General features: G+C 37.2%; 1 protein-coding gene across 2 annotated transcripts in view; it reads left to right on the forward strand.

Annotated features, from left to right (window-relative positions):
* Positions 1–20,152, forward strand: part of MGAT4A (alpha-1,3-mannosyl-glycoprotein 4-beta-N-acetylglucosaminyltransferase A) — an 80,003-nt gene that overhangs the window by 56,681 nt on the left and 3,170 nt on the right. For both annotated transcript variants that reach the window (XM_057422215.1, XM_057422216.1), the window contains 4 exons: positions 4,434–4,564; positions 5,206–5,313; positions 5,754–5,947; positions 17,941–18,019. In XM_057422215.1, the coding sequence (XP_057278198.1) occupies positions 4,434–4,564; positions 5,206–5,313; positions 5,754–5,947; positions 17,941–18,019 (512 nt within the window). The remainder of the gene's footprint in view (positions 1–4,433; positions 4,565–5,205; positions 5,314–5,753; positions 5,948–17,940; positions 18,020–20,152) is intronic.

Raw genomic sequence — 20,152 nt, forward strand, 5'->3', positions numbered from 1 at the left:
GGCTGTCTGTGCTTGGTTACTGAAGGGGGACCAGGGCTTTTCCCAGGAGGAGGGTGTTGCCTGTTCATTTTTGCTCCTGAGATCACCAGGAATTAAAGTGAGAAGGCTTTGCCTGTACTGTCAAACCCTTCCGTGGTGCTGGGCAGTGTAATGTAGAGAGGCCAGCTTGGACTGAAGATACTAATGCAAGTACAGGTGGCTGATGCTTACTTAGCATATTCTGACCAGTTGCAGTTGCATGCATCAGGATTTGTTTTGGGGGTATGTGTGTGTGTGTGTGTGTGTGTTAATTTTTTTTATTTGTTTTGGGTTGTTTTTTTTTTTCTTATTTTATTTTCCTGGTGCATCTTGTGACATTATTAACCAAATGATTCCCTGAGTCCGGGGTGGTTGCGTGGTTGACAGTAGCATGCATAAAGGGCCTCTCAGCCTAGCCAAGTTTGCCATATGGAAGCAAATACTTTGTTGCTAAACCTGTTTGTATTTTAAGTAAAATTATGATAAATTAGGAAAAATAGTAAATTCCTACTGTTACGTTCAGTCTTCTTATTTAATTTTAGGCACAGATCCGGTACATTAACATTCAGGTTTTAAATGACATGGTCTGTGAGTGTCTTTTCACTGTAGATGGCAACTGAAGACTGTAGTCCTTGTGCTCTTTAGAAGATGAGCTAATCAAAGGAAGAAATGCACAGTGTAGTTCTATTGCTCTGTCCTTGGGTATACCAGGAAAAGCATTCCAGAGCATCATGACTGTGTATCCTCCTGGAAGAGGATAAACTCTCTTCTGTCAGTTGCTGTTGAAATTGGAGCAATAATGTGGGGGTGTTTCTGTCTTGAGTTGCATGGTATTTTGCATCTCGCCAACACCACAGGGAAAGGTCCACTTCCTATGGATGCAGCTGGGAATGACAGACTACCTCAGCAGGTGTCATCAAGAAATGATGGTTTCAGTTCTATAAACACCCCAGAAACATCTGATTAGTCCCATTTTTTCAGCTTGTATTTGATTAGGATTCCTTGTATTTTTCTCTTCTCCTGCCCTATGCTACTGAAAGCAGTAGGCAGAGATGAATCACCAGGAAAACTGGAAGCCCATTTAGTTGGAAGTGTGACAATCTGAAGGAGCTGTTATTCTGCATGAATTATTTTAGACAACATTGTACAAATCATGTGATTGTTTCCTACCCATTTAAAAATATTTACTTCCACAAATAATGTTTTAAAAATGATAATACAGTGTGTAAATAGTAACAAATAGTAACAATATACTAATAAAAAAATCATAACATCTTTCATGTCTTTGAAGAAGAAATCTTTGAAGTTGTCCCTAGTTTAGTAGGAGTTGTCCCTTGTGTAGGGGGAGTTTCAAATTTTAGTTACAGCTTTTCAAGTGGAGATGCTTATTCAAGGGCCTCATTGCAAGAAGCACAAGTAATGTCAATGGTTTTGCTTTATAAATAGCCAGATTAAAGGTTTCTGTAAGGGGCAACTTTGATTAAGCAGTGTCAGGTCAGTTAATGTCTTATCACATTTACTTTGCCAACCCATGGTGTGAATGGTCTGCTTTATGAATATAGCATCACTCCAACGGATAAAATAATTGGGACTTTTATCAGATGCTTCATGTCTATATTTATTGCACTGCATCATGATGTAGCTTTGTGCAGACCCCTCCAAACTTATCCCTGAATTCCAAAAAAAGCGTTATTTCATTGGCTATGTTCTGATCAAATTTCCTAGTAGTCATAAGAGAATGAGAGTGCATCATACCTGTTTTCTGGAAAGGACCATGCCCTATAGATGGTCTTCTAAGTATGTGTCTACTTTTTGACAAAATGAATGATCTTGCGATTTGAGATCCTGGCATTGGCAAAGCTAATCTCCGTATGTAAGAATCTGATACCTAATAGTGTCAGAGCACACATAACAGGGCCCTGCAAATTTGATACTGTCCTTTAATCATATCCTTGTTGCTATTATGTGTAAGCTGACAATGGCATTCTATGTCTACTACTACTGATACCTGTTCTAGTACAATGGCATACTGTATCTACTCTGAGATATTGTATATTGTGCCAGGCTCAGTCACCTGCTTCAGTGGAGAAAATTTTGATCCCTGTTACAAGAGGGATTTGAATTCTCATCTTCTTGTTGTGGATTTTGTTTGTTTGGGGTGTTTTTTTTATGCTGCCTTGCATTAATCTTCTATGAATTACAGACTTCAGTGAGCTTTGAAAGAAAGAGAAGTAACTGAATGTCTGGCTCTGAGTGGTAGTCCCCGAGTACATTCACAGTGAAAATATAGTTTCCTAATCACTTTAGACTAGATAATTTTTTATTTTTTGTGTAATACTGGCTCATGGTGATACTCAGTTATACCCTCTCTTAGAATCATGAAATCAGGATGGTTTGAGTTGGAAGGGACCTTAAAGCTCTTCCAGTTCCAACCCCCCTGCTGTGGGCAGGGACACCTTCCACTAGACCAGGTTGCTCAAAGCCCCATCCAGCCTGGCCTTGAACACTGCCACGGATGGGGCAGCAGCAGCTTCTCTGGGCAACCTGCGCCAGTGTCTCACCACCCTCATAGTGAAGAATTTCTTCCTACTGTCTAATCTAAATCTATCCTCTTTCAGTTTAAAGCCACTGCCCCTTGTTCTATCACTACATTTCTCTCCTTATATAAATGCAAACATCCTCCTTAATGGCTAAATAAGGTAGGCTGCCTGCACCATTTCTTTATTTCCACTCAGCCATCTGTTCAAGTAGTGCTATACTGCTGATAGTTTTTAACCTTCATACAAAACGTTGTTCCCTATGTGTAATCCACACTAGCCTATATAGCTCCTTAGTGGCTTTTCCAAATTATGTCCTCTTGTAGACAAGAACTAAATCCCATTTTCTGATGAGTGTGGGGAATGTTTTTGCCATCTCAGAGGGCAGCCTGTTCTCAATGTCTTCTCCAGCTGTTCTTTGTAAATATAGAAGAAGATATTAGGGTCTCTACCACTTGTGGAACTTTTTATCTAAAAAGCCTGTGAAGGCCTCAGATTACAAGTGGAAGAAACACAAACCACATTTCACATGCCTAAGTACTGTGTGTTAGTGTGTTGTACAGAGCTCCCAAGTGTGGAGGGACAGGAGACTTGCATTGGAGACTGATCTGGTAGACTCTGATACATTAGTGCCCCCAAGCCCCAAGAGCTCATGCAGAAATCAGCAGTCATCACCGTCTGCAGAACTGAATCACTTCATCTGGTGTCTTTGTGAGAGATTCATTGTCATGTGATGTCTTTCTCCCTGCTTTCTCCTTTGTAGCCTAGCAAAGTAGAGGCAGGCTTCATCTGCAAACCTGATAATGTCCTCTGAATCCACCCTCAAATCTAGCACTACCTTTGGGAGTTTAGTTGGTACTCAGTCCCTGGTACAAGCACTTGTCAGTCCATCTTCAGCCTTGGACTGCCCCAGTCAGAGTTGTGTTGCTTCTGGTAGCAGTGTCTTCATAGAAGACGTCTTTCTTAAGTGTCCACCTTTCTCTTCAGACTCCTGTGCTGGCAGTGAAGTGTATTCCAGGACCATGTAAATAGTTGCTCTTGTTGATAGTAAATAGAATTTCTTCATCAACAGTAAGTTTCCTTCTTTTGCCAAGGCCTCCTTAAAGCATCACAGTTTGCAGGGATCCCAAGAATCCTGTAGCACAGTGCGACCCAGAAGTCCCCCTAGATTTGACCAAGCAGTATGCTGTCTTGGAAGCCCCAGAGTCATGGAAGTACTTGTCAAAGAAGTTTTGCAGCTTTTGTGGGAGAGACTTTCTACTAGGCGGCTGACTGTTTCGAGTACAGCTAGTTGGAAATGCCCTCAGTGTAAGTATGCTGATGGCCTATGCCTTTCAGAAGAAAACTTCTGTCTTTATTTTTAAGTTGCATTGTCTCTGGTTAAGGTCTAGCAGCTTCTTTCTTTCCCTTTGATTTTCTGTGCAGAATGATCTGGAGTTAGTGGTAGGTGTTCCATCTCTGCTTTTTTTTTGTACAGGCAAATACTGAAATTGTATGACTGAGCAGATAACGCTTGCAACAGCTCCTTGTCTCAGATGCTTGAAGCTTACATGTGACATGGAGAATCATAGACACAAGTCTGTAACTCTTCTTCTTCTATTTTTACAGACTGACAAATTCTTTTCTTAGCGAGACTGTATTGTATACTGAGTATCTTGATAGCACCAAGATATATTACAAAGACTTATTTGAATAGTTGTTTTATTTAGTTTTACATAGTTAAAAGGTATGGAGCTTTAAAAACATTGAGATTTCAAGTTTTTCATTGCTAACATTTCTTGTCTTGGCACAAACTTGTCATCTGTTGTCTTACTGTTTTCAGAAGACAATGTTATCTTTAATCTAAAATAACTCCTGTGTTTTTTAATGTCATCACAGGTAAAATGTTCCAGTCTCCAGATATCACTCTTATTGTTGAGTTCATATTTATGTTTTATAAGGAGAAACCTATTGATTGGCTGCTGGACCATATCCTCTGGGTGAAAGTGTGTAACCCTGAGAAAGACGCTGTAAGTTTGTTTTTATTACAAAGCTTCTAAAATGTTTTCATGATGGTGAGTTGGTTTTGTGAGCTGGAGGCTAGCATACTATGTATTACGGGAGTACTACATGTTCTGAGTCTTTCTTCCTACCAAGATTTTAGTCTCAAAAAGAAATTTAGAGAGTTCTCAGAGGCATTATGACTGTTATTGTTTCAGATTTTGGAGATGGATGCAATAGAATAAAAAGCAAAAGCCTAGTTGTTTTCTGTGCGTAGCATTCCTAAAATAACTCATTCACATAACCCCTCATTCACTGAGGCTCTGCGGAAAGCCATTGCTTAGATAGCAATCATAGAGAAGGTTCTGAATGGGGAGTAAACTTGAATTTTGGGCCTTCATTTCTCAAGCAGCACCCTTGCTGAAAGACTGACTAAGCAGGTTCTGTGCAAAAACCTTGAATAGTATTGGATTTGCACAGCATTATTGGTAGATTTCTGGAATTAAAGTAAGAGCTACTGGATAAATAGGTCTGGGTTCTTGTTGAGAGTTTTTGGTTCATGTAATGTTACATACTTGCAGTAAGAACTCAGCAACCTTGTGCTGGTTTTACAAATGTGATTTATTCTTTTTTAACCCTCTTCCATTTCCCCTTCTGCCCATCATTTCAGAAACATTGTGATCGACAGAAATCTAACCTGAGGATACGCTTCAGGCCTTCTCTTTTCCAGCATGTTGGCCTCCACTCCTCTCTAGCAGGGAAGATCCAGAAACTAACAGTTAGTACCTAAAGTTTTGCTTCTTTTCCAGATCAGGTTGATTAAATGAAAATCTTTGTAGCCTTTGAGAAAACAGGCATTTTCTTGTCTGGCACTTTTAAGCATGTTGTACATTACTCCAGTTGGAATGAAACCTGATTTCAACTGGTTACAATCAAGTGTAAGAAGTGCTAATCTCAGCTTGGTTTTGTGGATTTTTGCTAGGGGATGTTTTTCGGTTGGTTTTTTTTTTTTTTTTTTTTTTTTTTGTTTTTGTTTTTTTTTTTTGCTTCAATGGCATGTTCATCTTATCAGTAAGATCTGATACACCCAAAAATGAGTAATGCATTCATTTTCTGTTTGACGCAAGGATTTGTTTTAAGTGTAATCACTTGGGGAAAAAAAAAGTATAATGAAACAGGTTATCTGACCAGCATGATACTTGTCTTTATTTCAATTAGGATAAAGACTTCCTGAAACCATTATTGCATAAAATCCACGTGAATCCACCTGCAGAGGTTTCAACATCTTTAAAAGTCTACCAGGGACACACGCTAGAAAAAACCTACGTAGGGGAAGATTTTTTCTGGGCTGTCACACCTGTTGCTGGGGATTATATTCTATTTAAATTTGACAAGCCAGTCAATGTAGAAAGGTAAGTAATTATTTGCCTTTGGTCTCAGATCTAAAACTGCTTGTTTGCCAAGAATGCTTGACGATAGAGCGTTGGGGCTGTCATTATAATCGAAAGTGAAATGACACAGGGTCTTTGGAGTTCAGCTGAATCATTAGTGTCTTCCCTCTAATTCTTATGCAATTCAAAACTGGTGCTTCTCTGGAAGTTAAGAGAATTTGAAAGAAGGCAATTTGATTGTGTTTGGTGAATCTGCTTCTAATTACAGAACAATTGTACAGCATGGTATGTGGTACAGTATGTTGTGCCCTGCAGCCTTGGTCCACTTGATTGTCCAGATCAGAAATCTTGCTGGAGCATATCACGATGTCCCCAGACCTGAAAGCTGGGAACTCTGAATGATAATGTTTTTCAGATGTAGCTTTAGGGCTTGAAAACAATCAGCATGCTAAGACTCCAAGCTGACCTATTTGAAAAAATTAAAAATGACAAAAAAAATAAAAGGGACAGGGGGGCCTGCCCTTCACGTACAAATATCTGTGATTTGTTAGAGGACTAAAGGTGACTTCTTTTTGGATACTACTCAGATGAAATAAGGGTAATAGAGTTTGTGCCTTAGAGTGTAGTCATCCATTAGCTTTCTGGAGGCTCATTTGCTGCTTTTCTTTTTACTGTCTTGCCAACATAGTAGTCCAAGACTCATAAAATAAATTGTTCATTTAGTGTCTGTTTAGATGTTATGTTTGTGGATTCCTTTCCTACTTTCTTCACATACCTTATGAGACCAGTACCTATAGTCTGGTAGAGCAAAGTTTCTTTGTATCAGTGTCACTGGATGCTTTTCCTTGTGAAGCAGCCATTTTTGCAGTCCTGAGCTGAATCCAATTAGTCAACTTTGGTGCCTTGGTACATAATCAAAGTGTAAGTCTTCACCTTGGCTTAGAGCAGCAGTAAGGAGCATTAGTTTCCTTGTTACTATGTTGTTCCATATGAACATCTGACCTATGAAACTCAAGTTTGTAATTTGAGAAGTCAAATTACTGAAGTTCATCGTTAGAGTTTAAAAGACTTTTCTGATTAGCTTTCCAAGGTGCATGTGTTAAGCAATCTGACTGCCACACCTCCTTGGATTCAAGGCAGAATGTTTTTTTATCCTGTGCCAATAGTTGAAAAAATACATATTTTTCAACTCAGATGTATGAATTCATTGATTTCTTTTACATCAAATGTTCCCCTTCAAAATTATGAAGTAAATGTCCTATTTGTGTGTTTGCTTTGTTTTTCTGCTTCATTGCTTGGTGGTTGTTTTCTGGCTTCTTGATTACTTTTTTAAAAATTATATGCATCTATGTTATGAATAGTGTAACTTTAAGCAGCAAATGATAATCTTAGGTGGATTAGGATGAGTCAAGTGCACAATGGCAATTTTGAAGAGCCCTGCTATCAAGTATCATAGGGCAGCACTGTTATTCAGAAATGGTGTGCACAGGTCTGAAAATAATCTTTTTTGATATGTATTTCCTTAATGGCGAGAGGGTTGAGAGAATGAGTAAGTACTAATTATGTGTGCATAAAGGTGGGAAGAGAGTGTTCGTTATTGTGCCCTGGAAAATTGAATCTAGGCCTAAGGTAGTTGCATCTACCTGCTGTGTAAACAACAGTCCCAGCAGTAGAAGAGGATATGATTTTTTTGCTGTTGTTTTTATTGAATCAATGCGTTTTAGTTTTAGAAGAAAAGGAATATCTTGTATTCTGTTGCTTCCCAAAGGAAATCCACCAATTAGAATGATGCTACCTGTTCAGATTTAAGTTTAACACTGTTTGGACTGTCATTGCAAGCACTTTAAGACTTTTGTTGCGATTTTAGTTTCTATTGCCACAGTGTCCTCAAAAATGCTGTATTTTGCCTTTTTGAAGTCAGTGGCTGATTAGGGAGGGCTACAGATGGAATTTCAAATTGTTGAGACTTGGTTTTGTTCACCTGCTTAACTGCAGCAGCAGATTTTGGTAGGTGAAGGTCAAGTGGAGCAGTGGTGTTGCCTGATATTTCAAGGGTGCTTGCTGAGGCAGTCAGAAATAAAGCTGTGACCTGTTAGTTGAAACACAGAAAAGGGAAAGTGGACTGAGCATTAGAAAGACTTACTGGTGAGGACATATATCTAACTATGGGAATTAAGAGTAGAAAATACACTATTGAGAGCCATCTTGTGTTTGTGAAGGGATGCAACAGGTGTTTCCTTCTTTAAATAGTAGAGAAGGTCTTGGAATTTATAGAAAATTTTGTCTGCCAGAGTCAGTTTGAGTGTAGCTGCTTAATAACTCCCGTAATAAATTCTGAATAAACAAGTGTTTAATGGAAATACTGACCAAACTCTGACTGAATGGGAGGTCTGTTATGCTATAACAGAGCACTAACTTGTTCCTATAGTTTGTTTTTCCATGCCACATGCTTTGCTGAACTGAATTTAAATTTTCTGCTGAGTATAAGAGTTCAATAATTACCTTTCATTAAGTCCTTAAGTATTTCATTTTTGAGATCTGAAAATATTGTCGGGGTAACACTTGCAAGAATCTCCTAATAGTTTAAAGTGAGAACTGTGCCCATTTGCTGAGTAGAAAAGAACATTTGTGGCTATTTTGTGTAATGTCTGGTTGGTAAATCCCTGCTGAATATTGAGCAGTCAAATAGATGGTGCTTGTTCTAAACCGTACCTGGAGGTATGTGTAAACTGAAATTATCAAATGCTCAGTTTAGTAACAGTTCTTGTACTGAACCTTTGTGGGGTTTTTTAACAAGCAAAACATCTCCAGCCACAACACTGATGTCCCTTAATACTAAGCTAGGATCTCATTTTTGGAATAAGAACGTATGTACCTCTCAGAAGTATATTCTTGAGAATAAAAGTAGATCCACTGACTTTCCTCTTAAAACAAATTGCACGGCGCTGTTGAAGGTTGAGGTGTTTGTTTGATGGGGTTTTTGTTTGTTTAATTGTTGGTTTGTTTTTGTTGTTGTTGTTTTTAAAGAAATGAATAGACTCTTTTCTACATGCTCAAAACAGCCTGTATTGTAAAGATAAGAAATAGTGAATTTCTGCTCCCTTAACTTGTTATATAATTATTGAAATCCACTTTGCTATTTTGGTCTGCACACATTTAATTATTAAAACGTACAGTTATATTTGAGAGTTTCTTTATGAAGCATACATTTTTACTACTTTAATGCTAGTACTGAATGTAACTTCATTTTCCTCACTATAAATAACAGATTCAAGACACTTCTTTTCTTCATTAGTATCTCTATTTTTTTTAAAGATGTCAGTGAGTATTGTGCCCTATCAGCTCATTCTGAAGAGCTTTTGACTTCAGAAGTTGCTTTGAGGGTTTTTTGTATGTAGGAAGCTCTAAAATGTTGGTGAATGAGTAATGAGTCTTGAACAGAGATCAGTAAAGTTTGAATGTGATCCTGGTTTAAAAACAAAAAACCTAAACAAAACCAAACCAAAATAAAAACCAAAACAAAAGAGCACATCCCTGAATCCCAGAAAGACGTTCCATTGCAGCACTTAAGTGATGCTCGTGTCCATCATCGTCACAGCCATCTCTTTTTTGACTAAGTTTCAGAGTCCTCTCTATAGATGTGATTGATACAAATCAGTCATGGTTTTCAGAGAAGATGTGCACTAATTACATTAAGGAAGTCTTTGGAAGCACATAACCAGTGGTTGTTTTAATTAGATTATGTTTACACTTGTCAGCTTTTCTGCAAGAGGAATTTAGAAAGGGATTTATCATTTAGAATAGGAATTTATACTTATTATAGGAATTTATAGAAAGGGATTCAGATTTCAGTATAAATTGCTATCAAATACTGATCTTTATTAAATAGGTTTTTAAAAGGTGCAGGAAAAGGTAAGGATGTATTTTGTACTGGAAATAAATCCATCAAAACCTATCTCAGCTTCACGGGGGGGGGGTGTGTGTATATATATATATATATGTATATATATATATATACACACACATAAATTTGCTTTATATTTTTAAAATATGTGGCTTATCCTTTCTTGTCTGTAACTGCTTAGTAGTTTTACTTTTAATATTTTCAAAAGGATTGGCAGAGTTTAGGTTTGGGGAGGGGAATTTGGCTTATGGTTGTGTTTTATTTTGGGTGGGTTTTTTTCTCCTCTCAGTCCCAACGCTGCTGTTAGCTCTGTAGCTGCCTCATAGTTTTGTTCTTTTAGCAACTTACTCTGTGGTCATCCTAATGTGACATTAATAAAGTGATTTTATGAGGTAGAACTTGCTGACTGGAATTTCAGCTTTAAACTGAAATCTTGATACTCTGACAAATCAGCTTGCAGATTACGTTTACTACTTTGTGTTCTGGTACTGGCATAGATACTGAATGTGCAGTATTTCAGATTAATCACTCATTTTTTCGTATTGTTGACCCTGGAATCCCAGGGAACATGTGATGTTAGCTCACACTTATTTCCTGTGGCATCTTCTCACAACATAGAGTTACTAATCATGCAAGAAATAAATAATTGACTTAAGCTAGAAAATCAATGTGTTGAGTGTGAAGAGTATCTTGTTGAGCTCCTGGTAGCTAAACATACACATTATTTTGTCTGCTTTGAAATCTCTGTGACAATGTTGAAAAATACTCACCTAAAAAGTGACAGTTGTTTGCCTGTTATTACTGCCACTTCCTTGTAAAGGAAAACAAATGCAGCTTTTGAAACGGGTTCCCTCGCAGTGAAAACTTAAAAGGAATTTAATTTTTTTTTTTTAAGTATAACAAAGTTATCAAAAAAGTATCATAGCAGTTGGTCATATATGTATATAAAATATAGTTAATTATCTGCCTATGGGATGCAAGTCCTCCTGTGGGTAGATACACGAGAGCAAATTGTATTACAAAGCGAAAAAAAAGACTTTCTAGCCGCTTTCCAAAACTGACAGTGACGTGGAACTTTTTCATAATTTGCGTTTGCAGTAATCACCACTTAAAACCTAGGGAACTGCAAAATTGGTTGGATTTTAGATTAGTAGAGGAATAATGCATAAGCTGTTCTTTGTTCATATCACTGCTGAGTATAGAAACTCTGCTTCAGTGTAGCACAATACATTCAACCTTTCTAGGGCAATTTTAGCTGAAGAACCACATACATGCACACACGCACAGAGTGTATGGTTTAGAAATAGTCTTTGTTCTGATTTTAAAGATATAGTACAGTTATTGAAGTTTAACAAATCTAACAGCATCTTCATTTTATTAAGCTTTAATGGTGGTGTCAGTTGATAGGAAATATTTGAAAATCTCATTAAATGTTTTGGTGTTTGTCAGTATGTTTCAGGTGGAATAATAATCATAGTTTATATATTAAAGAAAAAAAGAGAATCTGGGGATTCTGGTTTCTGTGTTTATATAAGCTGCTGTACTAATAAGTAGAACATCCTCAACTGGATGCACTGACAACAGGGATTTGGCAGGCAGGCTTCCAGTCACTTACGCTGTTTGCTCCGCTCCGGGCATGGAACTCTGCCCATAACAATGAGGCAAGAACTTCATATGAAAAGGATGAAAAAGCCTGAAGTATGGATCAGAGACAAAAGAAAAGAAGCCTGAGCCAAGGACATGCTGCTTCCTCCTTAATGGTACTAATATTCAAGGTTTGTATATTTGGCAGTGTTCCTGGTTTTCTTAGTCAGAAATCTTGGAGTCTTAATGCTGTTACCTAAACATGAGAAGTCTAATACCACTTGAGATACCCTAAAATACTTCACCTGATTTCCAGAAGGGCTTGAGCCTCTGAGATGTCATAATTTCATCTTGCCAGCCTGTGACAAGGTCTCGTACCCAAGTGTAATCTCAAATGGTGGCAAATGCCATGTTTAAGAAAACTGAATGGGGTTATCATCTGTGCCTTTGGAGAATTAAACGGGGGGGGGGGGGGGGGGGGAAACGTGTTTATTCGTGTATTAAAAATACCCAAACAACCCGAACAAAACAAAACAAACAAACAAAAAAAACACCAACCCACCAAAAACCGGAAAAACCAGCAACAACAAAAGCCTTTCTACATTTCACTGGATTAAAAATTCAGCAGAAGTAACCTTGTGAAAGAACATAAGGACCATTTAACTAATACTGATGCAGTGGCAAAATAAGTGAATTCTTTAAAGAGTGGACATTTCAGGACAGAGAACAGCCCTTCCCTTAAAAAACAAGTGAACAACAACAACAAACAGGAAACAAATAAGCAAAACCCAACCACAAAACACCAAAAAACTGGAAACTACCTCCAAAATGAAGAATTAAAAAGATAAAATTAATTTAATTCCAGACTCTTTTCTATTACAGTTGACGTGTGTATGCTCTAGAGAGTACAGTGCAGGTTTAGAAAGCTGATCTCATAGTCCTCACTGGGAAACAGAAGGCAAGAGTAGACCTGGGAATGAGATTTTTTTACCCAGCTAAATGCCTTCTCCTCATATTGCACAGTTGAAGAAAGTTAGAAAATGGATATGGAGAACCTTATCAGATTATTTAGGCTGACTTTCAAAGTGGTGTGAGAAAACTCATTTCTTAGTTGTGTGTTCAATAACAAAAAGACTCGAACCGCTCCCCAAAATCCCACCATCACCTCTTCAGTCAGGCTACCTCTGTGGTCCTTTGACAGACATGAGCAAGTTCTCTCCTTTTGGCGTGCTGGTTTGGGACTTCATATAAAAATGGGGAATTCATCCCTCACAGCTCACAAATGTGCAACTCAGTTTATATATAGACAGTTAGACTGGCTGCTTCTGGCAGAGGAAACGAAATTTTACCAGGCATTTTGTGTAGAAGTTAATAGACTCGAGGACCTAAGGCTGTTTTTTTTTTTTTTGTTTTTTTTTTTTGTTTTTTTGAAGTGTAAGCAGTTTTTGCAAAAAAGTGGTGAAGAGGCGTAGGGGGTAGGAGAAGAAACTGAGCTCGAGAGAGTGAAAAGAACTTATTCATCTTCTGTTTGTATTTTGCATAAGGAAATAATGCATGGCTAATACCAGTTTCCAGTGACAGTAAAATAACATTTCCTAATGAGAACTCTGGGAAAATGAGAGGGAGGAGGTAGATTATATTTCTTTTAGCACATTTGCATCCAGTGATCAAAAATACTGGATAGAATTGGTGAATAGTGACTCTTGAAGTGGATGATGGCATCTGTAGAGCCAAAAATTTGCTGACTGAATGCTGCTTTTATAGAAATGTGCGGAATTAAATACTGTTACACTGCGTGTTGCTATGGATAATGTGCTCAAACATGAAAGGAAACATTTCCTCACTGCTTTCTTCCTACCTCTTTTCCTTTTCTGAAAATGGGATGTACTAAAATACATCAGATTGCTAAAGAGAGAGACATAAGGAGGGTAGGTAGAGAAAATTATTTGATTGCTGATATTCACAGAGTTTATGCATTCATAAATAAATTCTTAGAGTATTTGTTCAGCATTGAGTGAGAAGTCTTTTGTTTCCTTCAAAACAAAACCAAAATGCATTGACAGTGGATGTGAATTGTGCTTTTTAAAGAATTTTTGTATGTTACTTCCTTTCAGAAAGCTGATGATCTGCTGATAAAGTTATCGTTTTCTCTTCTAAACAAAATAGAAAAATCATAGTATCACACTTTCTATATATATAAAAAATCATTAGCACTTCTATTTATTTAAATAAAATATAAAAGACAGCAAAACAGATTTTTTTTTTTTTTTTAAATGGCTAAAAGAAAACAAAATAGTCACTAAAAAGAGTAACAGCTTTCTGGGCCTAAATATGCTTTGATGTGAGGGAAAGGAGAGTTGCATTCCCTTCATAAGTAAAATAGGAGGAAGGTAAAGAGTCATGTGTAGTGGGATTTTGGGTTTGGTTGTTTTGGGGTTTTATTTGCAAGTACAAGTGTTGGAAAAATTTAGCTATTCAAAAAAGAATAAAGTTAACAGTGCAGATTAGTAATATTTGTATCATTTTATACAAATACTTGGGAGGATGTTACAAAATATGAGAATCTATGTGCTTTCAGCTGGGGGAGTTTTGAATCTTGAGTGTTAAGCTCTTAAAGTACTGTAATAATTTACTGCACTGGCAAAGTAATGATATCTTGCATCAGCATATTAATGATAATCATGCCTTTCCCCTCCCCTCCCTTGGTGTGTTAGGGTGAATATTTGTTTCAGCTTAGTGTTTGTTGTGGTTTTTACCCTCCAACTGGCTTGATTTTATAGGTGTATAGTTTCATAAAAAAAAAAGTCAAACCCTCAACTTGGGTAAATACTCGAGTGAATATGAGAATGTGCAGCTTTGCTCCATTTGTTGCTTTTGTTTGTTTGGTTTTGTTGTTTTTTTGGTTTTGTTTTTGGTGGGTTTTTTTTTGTTTGTTTTTTGTTGGATTTTTTTTTTACTTAGCCTTCAGTGCTCTTTAAATTTTGTGGGGTTGTTTGGGTTTTTTTTTGTGCCACATGAGGTGTTCTTATCTAGCATTCTCTATTACTCTCACACTGCATTGAAGTCATGAGCAAACTGTGTGTAAGTAACTTTCAGTAACTTCTGGCAGACCTCTGAGGAGGTTGTCTCTGTTCTTGAATACCTACAGTAGCTAGTTATTATCTTTGACCTGTAACTCTTGAAAAGGACACTGCCAGAGGAAAAGTTTTCCTAAGGCTCAGATGCCTCAGTATTTCATGTACCAGTCGTAATTTAGAGTTACTTTTCTCTGATGACTTCCATTGAGAATGTCCATATGTGTCCATGTTTCTATTTTGTAATTAAAGAAAGCTGAGTACTAATATTCCATAAGGTAGTATTTTTTTTTAACTTTGGGTGAATTTGTGTTTGTTCAAGATTACTGTATTTAAAGGTCTGTGGCCTTCAGAATTTTAATTTGAAGGAATGGTGCAGAAGGTGTTATGTGTAAGCAGCAGATAGGCAAGGATATCTTAGTGACTCTATTCTAAGGAAAACGTCAGTTAACTAGAAAGAAAAAAAAACAACGTATTTTCACTGTTTACATGGACTGTCACATGTAAATCCCGGGACAAATGTCAGAATAATTTAGCAGATAAAAGCACAGCTGCTTCCGAGTCTTTCAGTATCTGTATTGATAAATACTTGTCATAGTCTGAAAACCTTGGAAGCTTGTGATTTATCAGTATGTCAGGAAAGCAAACTTTACAAAAGAATAGCTAATGACACTTACTTTAGGAGCTGTAGAATTATCTGTTTGTAAGTTAAATTTTATGTCAAATGAAATTTTCTAACTTGTAGATGTTATTTCTAAGCAAAAGACTCATCATAGATGTGAATTGACTGAGTATGTGTATTCATACTGTTGTTAATCTGTTTAACCTTTTATGTCTAAGTAGGTGCTCTCTGTCAAGGGTTAAAGCAAGGTTCAGATACAAAAATATCCCTTCCTTTCAAAACATAATTTTAAATAAGATATGACACATACATGTGTCATATACATGGGTGTGCATACTGGTAGATGGGTAGCTATAGAAAACATACCAAAGCAGCAGGTTTGATTAGATGGAAACCTGACAATCAGATTTATGAATTACTTCTGCAAAGTCAGCCAACTTTGGAGTGCATTGCCCTAAATGGAGTGATACCTGCTGGGATGAGGAAACCCCGCTCCAGTTTCAAAAGCTGGTGGCACAGTAGGAGAAATGGTTGCCTATGGTTGCAGGGTTGTTCTTAAAAACAAAGAAATGATTCCCAAAATTAACACAAACACACATAACAAAAAATCACAAGTAAACAAGAAAAGAATCTACCACCAAGGCCTGCCTCCCCCAGAAAATCCCACTCAGACATCCCAAAGCCATCAGTGTTCATTGAGAGCTCAGTGATCACAGATCACAAGGAGTTTCTTTGTGGCTTTTTAGGTGTGTCTTCTCAGAAATAAGATTTGTGAACTAGTAAGCACTAAGGAAAAGCAGCATGCCTGTGGTTTGGTTGGAGCGTTTGATGGCAGCACGTTAGGTATGTGTGTTTAATCACTTACATTTTAAAATAAGTCTCCTTAGAATTTTCAGTGTTTTCAAGAGAAAAAATCCCAGTAATGATGAGGGTGTCTGACAGACTGAATATGGCAGGTTACATCTGCTAGGTCAAAGACTGCAGAATATGCTTTTAGCTTCTTGTCAGCTTTGTCTAGTTTTGTTTTGCTTATTATTGAAACATCCAGTAAAGGTGTCTTAGAAAGGATCATAAAGTCTTTGGGGTTTTTTTTGATATTTAGAAAAAGTCACAAGATTCTTCTTGGAAGAACTGTGGATGTGTTAGGTGTCTTGTGTACTTTAGAACTGACTAACCTTTCCGTGAAACTACAGTGGGGAAATTGGTTTTCTTGAAGCACGTACAATGCTGAAGCTGACTGAATCCTGTTTTGTTTTGCAGTTCAGTCTGTGTAGTTCTGCGGAAAGCAGTGCAATAGAAATCACTGTAGCTTTCTTATGTCACAGTGTGTGGATTTACTCCTTTTCTGAGTTAATAAAAGAAATGCGTATGTGTATTTTTTTAATTACTTCTATCATTTTGGGATCACAGACATTTCTAATTCAGGGTCAGAGCGCGCTCTTTTCCCCTCTTGTAGCTGTGGAGTGTGGATTAATGGCAAGTATGTACCGGCTTCAACGTATTGGATAAAGACAAACTGGAATTTACATCTCCAATTATGTCTTAATAAATTGCAAATTGAGCTAATGTTTGTAATTTTAATCAAGTGATAATTTCTGAACTAATTTTGTCCCTGGCTGGTGATGTATTTAATGTCGAAGATGGTGCTTACTGATAATTTTTCCAAGTTCCAATTGATGAAAGGTTTGAAATGTGTTGATAGATTTCTACATATTCATTTACACGTATTAAAAGTAAAATAGGCTTGTTAAAAGTGACATCTGAGTAGGTGTGATATCTAGGTAGTTTTTGACAGAATCTGAATAAACTGTGGTCTACTAGAAAAAACGGTGATGATCAATTTTTCAAGCGTTGATACCACCTAGTGGTAAAAAAGTTGTTGCTTGTTTACATCATACGTATTCACAAGAATATGAAGTTTGTGCCATATATAAAGGAAGGGAAATTAAACTGTCTTTTGTAACATTATTTATACATGCACAGTATTGCAAAAGCTGTTTGAGAGTGGGCAGATAGAGTTTCAATGCTTCACTGCTTGTTGTGTATAAGGATGGTTTTGGTACAGTTTGAAACATGTTTACTATGTCCTATTAAAAAAAAAAAGGGTAATTTTCGTTAAATGAATGAGGCTAATGGGAACTTTGTACAGGTGTATATAAAAAAGTCCTGTGTGTATATATGCACAGAAAGCATATGGGTTTGAGGTTTTTTAATAAATAAATCATCTTTGGAGTAGAAGTTTGAATTCAGGTAGCATTAAGGCTGTGAATACGGGTTGGGAATTCCTGGCATAGTCATTAATGAGGCTTTGCAGTGAAACAGGATGGTGAGCTGGTCTTGGGGGAAAGTAGCCTGGCAAAATGTTGACTTGGATGCATTCCCAGAACTGGTTCAGAATGGATCTGCAGAGTTCATCCTATGAGCATAAAGAGGGGTGTCGTGTGTTGGGGAGTGATGGGGAGAGGCTGAAGGAAGGCAGGGCTCCCACTTCTGGGGGTGGTAGCAGTGCGTGCCAGGCAGTAATGACTACAGTGTTGGTCACTTCATATAGCATATGTCAAGCAATATGTCAAGATCAGATTATGGAAACTACCTTTCTAAGTAAAAGATTGCCCAACTAATCTTTAAAAGTGCAGAACGTCATCCCTTTCAGTTATGGTACTAGGTGAAACCATTTTTCATTTCTTATTGCCAGCTGTTGTAGGTGCACCATAAAAGTTATGTTTGGCATTGTAACATCTGTAATGTGACTATTAACATTTAAGACAGTAACTTAGCTAATTCTGACTGATATATGTAGAGTACTTTATCTTTCCCTTTTCATTTGCAGGTACTTGTTTCACAGTGGCAATCCAGAGCACCCAGGAGACATACTTCTGAACACTACTGTGGAAGTTTTGCCTTTTCAGGTATGAATTTACAAATTTGTCTTCTACATTATAAGATAAAACTTCCTCATTTTATTGATGTTTTTAACAGGGTGAGACGTGAATATTACTTTCTTTTAACTATGGGACCTTGATGCTCTGATGCTCTCATATTTTTTTTAATTGGATCTGTGTACAGAAAACTATTGTAACTGTTCAGATGTTCATTCAAGATGAAGTCTGCTACAAGCGCCGTTGGTAATTTGGAGATGGGAAAGCTTATTTTCTTAAAATTCTGCTACTGTTACAAAAAATCCTAAACCAACAACTTCTCCTCTCCTATGTATTCTGGAAAATGCGAAAGCTAAGTCACTCTGCTTTTTGAGAATAAAAAGGCCTTGGATTGGGAATTAACACACACCCAAACCATACTAGATGTTGAAATAGCTGTACTCGTAAACCAAATGTGTTTCTTTCTCTTGATTACTGATTATCAATTTTTTTCCATAACTCACTCTGAGTTTTTGCTTGGGAGGGCACTACACTATCTAAAGTATATTCTTTATGGAAGCCAGATGCTGTGGGTTCTTTTTCTTCAACTAGATATTGTAGCTAACCATGTATATCACAAAACTTTGTGATGCGAATAGGGTATTATTTCAGTCAAGTTTCATTTTATTTACTGTTAAAATAGCAAAGTAATCCTCTCTTCTCCTATACACCTTGGGTAGGTACCTTGCCTTAAATAACCATATGCTGAAAAGTAAATGAACATGGAAGACTTCACTTCTCCAGTCTTACAGTCTGCATTCCTTAGGAATGTGCAAAAATAGGAAATTCCAACCACTCCACCCCTGAAAATAAATTTGTCTGTTTGATTCTAATTATACAACATGATATGTGGGATATTATATTGCTGGATATTATATCATATTATAAGATTTTTAGGTTTTGTTTCTCAAGACTTTTGGAAATATATTCAACCACAAAGCCAGCAGCAGCTCTCACTTCATGTGGTCCCAAAATACCACAAGAATGCACACAATTATGAGAAAAAATGTGCATCAAGCATCTCTTTTTTTGGCTACACTCAACTGTGAAATGTTCATCAAACCAGAGCATCCCTCAAGAACGGAATGCTACTGAGCTTCTGTTGCTATTGACACAATTTGTGGGGAAGTAAACAGGAAATTCTGCATCTGGTCTCTTCCGAAACCATTGGTGTCAGCAGATAATGTCACCAATATGGGGACAGTGGCTGCAAAATGATAGGTACTCTCCTGAGAGAACTATTTCTCCACCATAGACTTCAGAAGAGCTGGAAGCCTGTTCAGGTACTTCAGCCCTAATCCTCCATAAGCAGAATTCAGAAAAACAAAAAACAACCCTTAGAAACCAGAGTGTCCCCAGCCTGGATTTGTCTGGGACTCAAGCAAAACCCTCAAAACCCTCCAAAAACCCAACAAAACCCAAATTCCAAACCAACCAACCAAAACTCCACCATGTCCCAACTCCCTCCTGAAACCAAAAAACCCCATTGCTTTTTCAGCAGCCTTCCTTAAAGGTAGGAACTAATAAAAATAAAATATAAAATAAAATACAAAATAAAATAAAAGCTGATTGATTTAATCTCCTGTTTTGTCAAGCATTTTTAATTGCTTCTTAGCAAATTCTTATTGTGGGTCTTTTAGTATGGGATCATGTGATTCTGGTTGTAATTTTCCACCTGTTCTTGAAACTCTGGTCTGCAATTTAATTTTTCTGTTCTTATTAAAGAAGTTTATTGATAGCCATCCCTTTTTAGTGAGGCAGCAATAATTGCAATGCTTCCCTTCCTAGGCTGATGGCTTTTCACATCACCCAAATTCTTACATCAAAAACTAAGCTGTAAGTTTCATTTGTTCTGAGAGAAATCTCTGGTTCAGCCATAAGAAAAGGCAGCAAGATCCTGCCTTTGCTTTTCTCATGCTGTGTCTGCTGGTGTCTGCTATGTATTCTGCTCACGTGACAGTTACCATGCAAGTTACGTGGGGTGCTTAAAGTACTTCTTTTTTCCACTCTGGAGCCAAGTACCACTCAGTCCTGAAACACTGCTGCTTTTTCTTTCTTTGTGTTGGCTTGTCTAAGGCTATAAATAATTATCCTAGGCTGGTTCCTAATTATTTAGAAAAGATG

Source organism: Pezoporus wallicus, unplaced genomic scaffold, assembly GCF_028554395.1.
Source record: "Pezoporus wallicus isolate ANWC-B61680 ecotype Strahan unplaced genomic scaffold, APGP_CSIRO_Pwel_v1 contig_5785, whole genome shotgun sequence".
In the NCBI taxonomy this organism is placed as follows: Eukaryota; Metazoa; Chordata; class Aves; order Psittaciformes; family Psittacidae; genus Pezoporus; species Pezoporus wallicus.